This window comes from Phoca vitulina, unplaced genomic scaffold (assembly GCF_004348235.1).
Source record: "Phoca vitulina isolate PV1807 unplaced genomic scaffold, GSC_HSeal_1.0 scaffold39, whole genome shotgun sequence".
NCBI lineage: Eukaryota > Metazoa > Chordata > Mammalia > Carnivora > Phocidae > Phoca > Phoca vitulina.
Window position 1 is genome coordinate 1,179,012 of NW_022589742.1, and position 10,948 is coordinate 1,189,959.

The 10,948-nt window shown below is 40.0% G+C and overlaps 1 protein-coding gene across 1 annotated transcript; it reads right to left on the reverse strand.

The window, feature by feature from the left end:
* Nucleotides 1-741: 741 nt before the first annotated feature.
* Nucleotides 742-10,317, reverse strand: FMR1NB (FMR1 neighbor). The gene is made up of 3 exons (XM_032428230.1): nucleotides 10,161-10,317; nucleotides 3,085-3,109; nucleotides 742-1,216 (listed from the first exon to the last, which is right to left on the reverse strand). Exons 1-3 carry the CDS (start codon nucleotides 10,315-10,317, stop codon nucleotides 742-744), a joined length of 657 nt encoding a protein of 218 aa, XP_032284121.1.
* Between the last annotated feature and the right edge of the window lie 631 nt (nucleotides 10,318-10,948).

Sequence of the window (10,948 nt, forward strand, 5' to 3'; positions counted from 1 at the left end):
GTCAACTCATTTGGAGAGAAGTGATAACTGTACAAAATTTTCTCACCCAATAATAGGTTTGTTTTCTCCACTCATTCAACTCTCTTCTCTCCCTGAGTAAGGTTTATAGTTATAGTCATACAGGTCCCATACCTTTCTTACTATGGTTACTCCCTTATATCATATATATTTTGCTATGCAGATGTAATCTATTTCATAACATTTTCTAGCTGATTTACTGTTGGTATGTAAGAAAGCTACTGATTTTGGTTCATGTATATTCTAATTTACTACCTTATTTGACTCTCATTAGCTCTCCACTGTTCTTCAGTTTCATTCCAGATCTATACAATCATATTATCACTAAATATAGATGGTTTTGCTTCCTTTCTTTCCAATACTAAGAGCTCATTTCTTTTTCTTCTCTCACTGCATTGCTAGAACTTCTGAAGTTATGGTGAAAAACAGCTATGATAATGGGCATACTACAATCGATCCTGACTTTAATGGTAATGCACTAGTGTTCCATCATTAAGTATAACTTTGGCTGCTGGCTTAGGATAGATACTTTTTATTTTAAATTAATGATGCATCCCTCTAGTCCTGGTTTACTACAAATTTTCTGTTATTATTTCGTTTCATTTTTTTTGTGGTTAAAGGTCAAATTTATTAGGAGATTAAGAGATGTATTATACATGGACTATAAACACTGCACAGCTGACTTTATTCACCGTCAAGCACAGAGATATAGTTAGTGCCAGCCTATTTTGTGGATACTCCTGTTCTTTTGTTCCAAGAGAAATTTGCACCATAAGACTTGGACTTGGATTTTAGAACCTTCCTCTCTTCAATGTCATAGCTCCACCCATTTTTTTCTGCAAAGGCAGCTGCATCTTCTTTAGTACTGAAGGTTAGAACCATGTTGGACAAGAGATCAGCCATTGATGCCCAACCCATCAAAGGATTTTCCCATCGCTCCCTGGTATCAAACTCCATCTTCCATTTCTTTGTGTTATTTACTCCAGACTGCATGTTACTGTGAGCAGGAACAAAGATCCTGACTTTTCTAGTTTTGATACGCTCTTCTGGAACACCAGTTAAAGTAGTGATATCCAATTTTTCATCAACTGTTACGAGTTGCGTGTGCCGAGCTTGGTCCTGTGCCAGCCTCCATGTGGAAGTGCTTAACAACCTGATAGGAACCCTGGAAACGGAAATGGCAGCTACAGCCACTGCTCTTTTCCCCCCACAACATTTGCCTCAGTGCCCTATTTTGTTTCATTTTTAATCAAGAATGGAAGTGGGATTTTATCAAGTGCTTTTAATACTTACTGCCACAAGCATACTTCTCTCTGCCTATTAACTGTTGAATATTAATATATTTTCTAATATTAAAATATTCCTGCATTCCTGAAGCCCACAAGTGCTAACACTTTATGTAGGATTTGTGGATCAACATTCCTAAGTAAAGTGTACCTGCATTTCCTTTTCTGCCACTCTGTAGGTTTTGGTGTGGGGTTTATATTTGCTTCAAAAAATAATCTGGAAGCTTTCCATCTTTTTTTCTATACTGAAACAATTTAAACAGCATAGGAAATATTTGATCCATTAGAAGTTTGGGAAAATTCATAAATAGTCTGACTCTATTTTGTAGAGAGAATAGTTCCTTAACAACATTTCACTTCTTCATGCTCATGAGCCAATTTTAATTTTAATTTTCCTAGAAAATCATCCACTTACAAAATAATTATTAGGATGGAGTCATAATAATAGTCACTTATAATTTTTAAATCTCCTTTGTATCAATGAAAATATCGTTTCTTATTTTAATGAGACCAATTTCCATACACATACACTTGAATGTGTGTTTTCAACCTGTAGGGTACTTTCTTATGATATGAAATTTATTATATGAATATTAACTTTATTATACATGTTAAATCAAGCTAAAGTGTGTTATTCAAATGCTCAATATCTTTATTTTATCTGTAGAGGACTAAAAGATATGTATTAGAGTCTTCCGCCATGACTATGGTTTTGTCCATTTCTACTTGAATTTCTAAACCATTTGTTTTATGTATTTTAACACTATGCATAAACATTCATTCATTACAGTTTTACCTTCATTGTATATTATATATCTTGACAATATTTAAAATAACCCATTTTGTTCTGTTTGTTTTTCCTAACTCCTATTCATTCAATAGATATGTATTTAATGCCTAGTATATTCTAGATTTGGGGGGATACATCACTGAACAAATCAGATAAGAACCCTGCCCTCATGGGACTTAAAATATTGTGGAGAAAACAGACAAAAAATAAGTAAACTAACAAATTAAATAATTACAAATTGTAATGAGTGCTGTGAAGAAAGTGGATACCAGTACAGTTTAAGGTAAGGGACCTACTTCAACTAGAGGATGACCTATCTGAGATGATATTTAAGCCTAAAAAAAAGGGTTAGAAGAAGTTGGGCACACAAAGGGCTTGGAAGAGTGCTTCCAGGACAGGGTACAAAAAATGAGATTAATATTGCCAGGCACACTTCAATAGAGTAGAGGGCTCACTGCCCTACACCATACAGGAAAGGAACTACAATTAGAAGTGGCTTTGACAGGACCAGAAACTGCCATTTGCTCACTTGGTGCCCCCCTTCCCAATTGACTGTCCTTGTCAGTGCACCATCTGAAGGAAGTATTGGCTGGCAGTAGCATACTGTGGCCTAAGTCTCCACTCTAGGTTATCTTCTACGGTGGTGTGCTTTCTGGAGTCCCTCCAGGACAGACACTGATCCCCAACTCAAAGTACCCTAGCCTCCAGCCCCTGCCAGATAGGCTTGGCCTAAGCCTGAGGTAAAACACATGTTGCTGCAACTTTTCTCAGTAGTGTCTGGCCTGGCCTCCTCTCTATCTTTCAGAAGTCCCTCCAAATTTCTGGCATGTTGATGGCAGATGGAACTCTTCTTGGTTCTCTTGGTTTTCAACCATTATAGATCTTTTGGTCATTTCTATGGGCATTTGAAATAGAGGAGGCAATTAAACATTTTACTCAGATAGGCACCATGAGTGGCAGCCTCAATCAAAATTCTCCAGTATATTTAACCTGCACTCTACCACTGGTTTCTTCCCTACAATGAAAGACAATTATTTACAAATTACCTTGAGCAGTATTTCCCAAAGCATTACATGAGTTGATTTTAGGAGGAACACAGTTGAATATTTATGGATTTATTTAGTTTTTGCTATTTATGTATTTACTTTAAAATTGTAGAAAGAAATATTTTTGATTGTTTATCTCTCTCTTCCTCTCTCTCTCCATATATATATGTATATGTGTGTGTATATATATATATACATATATATATGACTAGGATATCAAAACTACCATGACACCAAACAAAGTTGACATAACTCACCATATGGCAAACCTTTATAAAATCCCCCTTAACATCTCTGTTCTTTCTTCGCTGGGTGCAATTCAACTGTCCTTTCCTCTCTCCAAAATCTCCCATCAGCCCTCACCCAAGTCTTCTCAGTCTTCTTCACTCTATTAGGTTCCAGACTCTTTCCCCTCCCACATTGCCCTTTTCATAGGCAGAATAACTCCATCTTCTGCCTCTAATTTGCATCTGTACATTCATTAACATGCTCAGCAAACAAAAGATTAGGAGCCAGCTTCCTTAAAAGGCAGCAAGAAATGGTAAAGAACCAATTATGTTTCCCTGTCACAAAGAATTTTATTTTTTAATTTCCTTGTTACAAAAAAAGCCTGAAAATCTAACTACATTTCAGGAAAAAAAAAAAAAAAACCAGACTCAAAGCTACAGGCTCTATCGGTATGAGACCTGTGCAATCTACAGAGTCTGGCTCTTAGAAGGACCCTACTCTTGCTATCATCTTGAAATGTGTAATAAATTTTGAACAAGGGACCTTGCATTTTCATTATGCAAATTATGTTGCTAGCCCTGCTCTGCAGGGAGGTCTCTCAGATGAGGAACTGGATTAAAGAGTGAGGAGACAGAATGGGAGCAGTGGCTAATGGTAACATGTTAGAGAAGATTCTGCTGGGACTTTCATAGTTGAGGGTCAGTCTTTCTGGGCTTTGGCCTCAAATAGACCTGAATTTGCATTCTGGCTCTGCTACATAGTAGTTGGTGAACTTCAAATCAGTAAACTTCTCTTTGCCTCAGTTTATTCATCTGCAAAATGGGGATAATATTTATTTTGAAGGACTGTAAGAATTAAATGAAGTCATAAATGAAGTGCTTAGTACAATGTAAAATGAGTAAATATTTTGTCATATGTCCTTCATTGTTTATTTTTATTGCTTATAATTTTAAATTTAATAACATTACTTTGTTTTCAGGATATTTATTTTTATAAATAATTCTCTTAATAGCAAATATGACCAGTTTTCAATTTATAATTGTGCTACAGTTTCCTTTTAAAATAAACACATTTATGTAAAAAAAGTGGGGCAGTTTAACAAAATACGAAGAACATTAAGATAATCAAGAACTGTGCAGGTGTTACAAATGACTGAGGCAGGAGAAACACTCATCTAGTGAAATCTCAATTTTTAGACAAGGTAACTGAAACCTAAAGAGGTAAAGTGACTCATCAGAGGTCACACGCATGTCAGTGGCAGAATCAAGACAACTTGGGTCTCCTAACTCCTAATTCAGAGTTCCTCCAACCACACCACATGCACAAATGGTTAAGGCAAGAGCAAGCTTGGTGCTTAATGAGGTACATGGCAGGTAGCCAGACTTTCTTTCAATACGCACTGCCTCATTCATTCCCCAAGGATAGCAGATAAGTATTCTAATATAATAATACAGAAAATAGTCACATGGTTTTGTCCATGGAGCTAAAGTATTTTGAAAATATTACCTGTTAGTCAATCTTTATTTCTTGTTTTATTTTTTCAATCTCCCCTAAAAAAGATGTGCAATGAGGGCTGATTCAACAGGTTACATAGAATTGGTGGAATAAGTGGGATCAAACTCCCAGTCCTCAATCTGCTAGTCTCCTCATCCTGTATGCCACGAGTCTTTATGTCTTCTACATAAATATAACCTGAAAAGCAAAGTGGCTTGGGAGCCCAAATGAAAATACAAAACTAGAGATATCCCAGAGCTACCTCAAGTCCTTCTACCTCAAATGCCATTGGTGACATTAAGTCTAAGAGAACTCAGAAGGGTCTGTCTAGGAAGGAGAAGGGGAACTTTAGCTCTAGGACCATGTAACTTGCTTTCACCATAATACTTCAGGCCATGGCCACATTATTTTACTCTTCAGTGTGTATTAGTTTGCTGGGGTTGTTGAAACAAAGCACCATAAACTGGGTGACTTAAACAACAGAAACTTATTGTCTCACAGTTCTGGAGGCTAGAAGTCCAAAATCAAGATGTCAATAGGATTGGTTCCTTCTGAGGGCTGGGAGAAAAAACTTCTCTCCTTGGCTTGTAGACAGCTATCTTCTCACTGTGTCTATTCATTTGGTCTTTCCTCTACGAAGGTCTAACTCTGTGTCCAAATTCCCCCCCCCTTTTTTAAAGATTTTTATTTATTTATTTGTCAGAGAGAGAGAGAGAGCACAAGCAGGCGGAGCAGCAGAGGGAGAGGGAGAAGCAGGCTCCTCACTGAGCAAGGAGCCCGATGTGGGACTCGATCCCAGGACCCTGGGATCATGACCTGGGCCGAAGGCAGACGCTTAACGACTGAGTCACCCAGGTGTCCCCAAATTTCCCCTTTTTATAAGGACACCAGTCATATTGGATTAGGGCTCACTTCATTTTAACTTGATTACCTCTATAAAGACCTTTTCTCCAAATAAGGTCACATTCTGAGGTACTTTGATTTAAAATTCCAACTTTTTTTTCTGGAAGGGACACAATTCAACCCATAACACACTGCATTTAGTTAAATTAATTAAGTTAAATCATTTAAAATGCAAAATGATACTTAATCCATCCAGTCACATATCACCTCCTGGGAATCTGGGAAATCTGACAGTATAAAGAATGAATCATGGATTATTTTAGGAGAAAACATGTTAAACCTATATTGGAAAAAGTCCCCATGAAAATAAAGAAATCACACTGAATAACAGTATTCTTTTTTGTGAGAGTTCTACTCAAAATAGAAATAGAAAATGAAGAAATCATGGACTAAGAAAAAATTATGTACAATTTATAGTTTTTTTTTTAACTTACTTTTTCAGAGAATGAAAAAGCTCTCAGTTTGTAAGGCTCTCAAATGTATTTGCAACTAACATTTACAAATACAGTAAAAGTAATTCAGAAATACTTTGGTATTTTAAATGAATAGAAGGAAAAATAAATATGAATAATTTGAAGTAATATGATTTGCAAGCAATCATTTAAAAAGTAAGATATTTGTGAAAGAGCAAAAATTGTATTTTCCCAACTTATGTAAAAAAGCTGATAAAAGAATGCATAGCATATACTTTAACTTTGAATTTCATCCCTCACCAAAAGTTACAAACCCACAAAGTTATGACATAGTGTATAGAGGTCTCTGTTCCATTTACTTACAATGCCTCTGCCCAATTTTTGCCTCTTTCTCTGACTGTGGGAAGACCTTGGTTGGGGGGATGGAAGGCCCTGGAGCAGGCAGGGAAAGAGAAGTCATTGAGATTAGAGGTGGGGATGGTGGAAGGGCTTTGGGAGGCCCTGGAGCAGGCAAGAAAAGAGAAGTCATTGAGATCAGAGGTGGAGATGGTGGAAGGGCTTTGGGCTTGAGGCTGGAGCTTGAGGGAGGGAGAAAGACTGTGGGAAAGCCAAAGCCTTTGTGCAGATGAGGAGACAGAATACCACTGAGAGGGAGTTGGGAGGGAGGGCAGGCCAGGGGGGTAAGGTAGAGAAGGTGCTTTTGAGAAGGCCAAATTGAAGCTAAGGAGAGAAGGCTGTGGGAAAAGGAAAAGTATTTGAGTGAGGGACAAGAACTATTCGGAGAAGGAGGTGGGAAAGACTTTGAGTGAGGAAAGTGAGGCAGCAAGACCATTGAGTAGGAGGAAAAGAAGACTCTAGGGCAGAAGGAGAGAATACCTTTGAGTGGTGAAGGAGAAGAAACTTGTGAGTGGAGAGAAGGAGGGCCTTCGGAGGGCTGAAAGAGGCCTCTAAAAGGAAAGTGAGTGAAGAAGGCCCGGAGGAGGGTAAATAAGGAGCTAAGAGAAGGATTTGGACTGAGGGAAGGAAGGACTTTGTGAAAGTAAGTTAGAGAGAGGACAGTGTGAAGTTAGTGAATGAAGGCATTTTCTTTTTTCTTTTTTTTTTTTTTAAAGATTTTATTTATTTATTCATGAGAGACAGAGATAGAGAGATGCAGAGGGAGAAGCAGGCTCCCAAGGAGCAGACAGCCCAATGCGGGACTCAATGCCAGGACCCTGGGATCCTGACCTGAGCCGAAGGCAGACGCTTAACCATCTGAGCCACCCACGGGCCCGTGAATGAAGGCATTTTCAAAGGGAGGTAGAGTGAAGACCTCCAGTGAGGGGAATAAAGGGCTTTGTGAGATAAAGAAGAAAGGCTTTTGAGTGAGGGGAGAGGAGGCCTGTAAGGTGAGCAAAGGAAAGTCATTGTGGGGAGGTGAAGAATGAAAAGACCTTGATTGAAAGTTAAGAAGAACTTTTGAGTGGTGAGGGAGGGAATACATCTGTGAAGTGAGGTGACAGAGAGAAGGCCTTTATGAGTATAAGTAAAGAAGAGCACATCTTTAAGAAAAGAGGTGAAAGTTTAGTATTATATGAGGAGAGGGAAATTCCTACTTTGTGAGAGGGCCTGAGGGAAGGAGGCCTTTGAGGGAGGAGGTGAATGAGGGAAGTCAGTTGTGGGAGTAGAGGAGGCAGGGAAGGCAACCATAAAAGAAGGGAAGGCCTTGGTGTGGAGAAGTGAGCAAGGAAAGGTCTCTGTGAAGGGAGGCGATGGAGAAAGGAATTTGAGAGGTGAGGTAAAGGGGGATTAGTAAAATGAGGTTAGAGGTAGAAGAGCTTTAAGACAGGGGGAGATGGAGGCTAGTACTTTGATTTTTGCATGTTGATCTTGTACCCTGCAACTGTGCTGAATTTGCAATATTAACATGCAAAAATCAAATGTGCTTCTATACACCAGCAATGAAGAATCCAAAAAGGAAATTAAGAAAACATTTCCATTTACAATAGCATTCAAAAGAACAAAATATCAGGAATAAAATTTAACCAAGGAGGTTAAAGGTTTGTGTCCTGAAAACTACAACACATTGCTGAAATAAATTAAAGGAGACATAAATAAATGGAAAGACATCTCATATTCATGGATTGAAAGACTTAATATTGTTAAGATGGCAAGATTGCCCAAAGTGATCTACAGATTCATTGCAATCCCTATCAAAACTTCATTGGCTTTTTTGCATAGATGGAAAAGCTGATTCTCAAATTTATATGGAATTACAAGGGGGCCTTGAACGCTCAAAATGTTATGAATAAAGAACAAAATTGGAGAACTCACACGTTCCAATTTCTCAACTTTCCACAAAACTACAGTAATCAAAAGAGAGATGGTACTGGCATAGGCATAGATACACAGACCAGCAGAATAGAACTTAGGAGTCCAGAAATAAACCCATAAATCTATGGTCAACTACTTTTCAACAAGGGTGGCAAGACCATTCAATGGGGAATGAATAGTCTCTTCAACAAATGGTGCTGAGACAACTGGATATCCACATGTAGAAAGAATGAAGTTGGACCCCTAACACACACCATATACAAAAATTAATTCAAAATGCATCAACAACCTAATTAGAAGAGCTAAAACCATCAAATACTTTAGAGAAATCATAGAAATAAATCTTTCTGACTTTAGATTTGGCAATGGATTCTTAGATATGACATCAAAAGCACAAGTGACAAAATAAAAAAATTAAAAAACCAGATAAATTGGACTTCCTCAAAATTAAAAACTTCTGTGCATCAAAAAAAAAAAAAAACATTATCAAGAAAGTAAAAAGACAACCTACAGAATGGGAGAAAATATGTACAAATCACATATCCAGAATATATAAAGAACTCTTACAACTCAATAACAAAACCACAAACAATCCAGTTAAAAATGGTCAAAGAACTTGAAAAGACATTTCTCTGAAGAAGATATACAAATGTCTAAAAGCACATGAAAAGATGCTCAATATCATTAGTCTTTACAGAAATACTAATGAAATCCCCAATAAGATACCACTTATACCCACTAGGATGATGATAATCGAAAAGGGGGTGTAGGTAACAAATGTTGGTGAAATTGGGGACCCTTGCACATTGTTAGTGGGAATATAAAATGACTTGATCACTTTGTAAAATAGTTTGGGACTTCCTCAAAAAATTCAACATGGAATTCCCATATGACCCAGCAATTCTACTCCAAGGTATATTCCCAAGAGAACTGAAATCATGTGGACACAAAAACTTGTACATGAATATTCACAGCAATATTATTCATAATAGCCAGCAACTGGAAATAACCCAAATGCCCATCAAATGATAAATGGATAAACAAAATGCAGTATATTCATGCAAGGGAATATTATTCAGCCATTAAGATGATAATGAAGTACTGATGCGTGCGACAACAGGCATAAATCTCAAAAACGTCATGCTAAGTAAAATAAGCTGGCTACAAAAGCACGGATATTCTATGTTACCTCTGTATGAAATGTCCACCAAAGGTAAATCCACAGAGACAAAAAGCAGGCTGGTGACTGCCAGGGGCTGGGAGATGAGGAGTAAGTGTTTTACGAATGAGTGTGGGTTTTAACTTGGGGTGATGAAAACATTTTGGAACTAGGTAGAGGTGGCGGCTTTGCAACGTTGAAATACACTAAGTGCCACCGCCTTGCTCACTATGAAGCAGTCCATTTTACATGAGGCGAAATTCACCTCCATTTTTTCCAAAAAAGGCAGGGCGGGTGAGGGAGGTTAGAATTTTGTGCGCGGCAAGTCGGGGAGGGCAGTTCGTGATGAAGGGGCCGGGGACGGAGGGGCTCTCTGAGGGGCTCTGAGGGGCGCGTGAGGGGCGCGTGAGGGGCGAGGAGGCGGGCAGAAGTGAGACGCCAGGGGAAGCGCGAAGCGGCGGGCTGGCACGCGACCTCATGGCTCGGCAGAGGCCGGCCACGGCCACTCACCGGTATTCAGGTAGTAGCACAGCAGAAGCAAGATCCAGATGGTGAGCAAGAGCAGCCCGAAGCGCCTGTAGGCCCACATCTTCACCAGAGAATGACGCGTTTCAGCCCTGAGGCCGCGCAGAGATGCCTGCCAGCCGGGCTGAGGCGTGGCCGCCATGACAGCTCGGCGCCTAGGGAGGCTACCCCCTGGGTGCGACCCGATCGCCGGGTTATCCGCACTGTGCCCCGCCTCACAGCCTAGCCTGGGGCGGGCCCCACGCAGGGTCTTGGACTTCGACCCAGTCCTCCATCGCATCACCCTCCGCTCAGAAGGCATGGCTCTGGGTCGCCGCCTCGCTGAAGTGACGCCTCAGTGCTGCCGACCCGTGGCCCACAAGCCCCCGCGGCGCTGACGCTGACGTGGCCCCCCTCAGCCGCACGTGCCAGCCCTCATCCCCAGGCCCCGCCCCTTTCTAACGGCTGTCGGGGTGTCTTGCGCCCCCTGCCCCAGTCAAGGCCTGGCACTTCGACTGCTTGCGAAATGCCCTTGCATGAATGAGTGCGGCCTGAGGCCTGCACCTGTGGCGTGACTGCTTGTCACAGATCCACCAAATAGCTCGCGGGAATTCAGACTCCAGCCTTGGCTACTCATTCTTCCTCAGATTCAGCCCTGTGACGCGCACCGTACTCTACGGTCACTACCGTTAGTCCCTGCAGTAGCCACTAGCCAAATGTGGCTGTTTAAATGTAAATTCCAATTAATTAAAATTAGGAATTAAGGAACCGGTTCCTCGGTCACTGTAGCCATG

Bases quoted from the DNA above. Each gene is read 5' to 3' on its own strand.
- FMR1NB (XM_032428230.1), bottom strand. From the start codon at position 10,317: ATGGCGGCCACGCCTCAGCCCGGCTGGCAGGCATCTCTGCGCGGCCTC. The intron at 3,110-10,160 runs GTGAGTGGCCGT...CTTTCATTGTAG, and splicing joins GTGCTACTACCTGAATACCG to GGAAGAAACCAGTGGTAGAG. The intron at 1,217-3,084 runs GTTAAATATACT...TGGGGGGAAAAG, and splicing joins AAACCAGTGGTAGAGTGCAG to AGCAGTGGCTGTAGCTGCCA.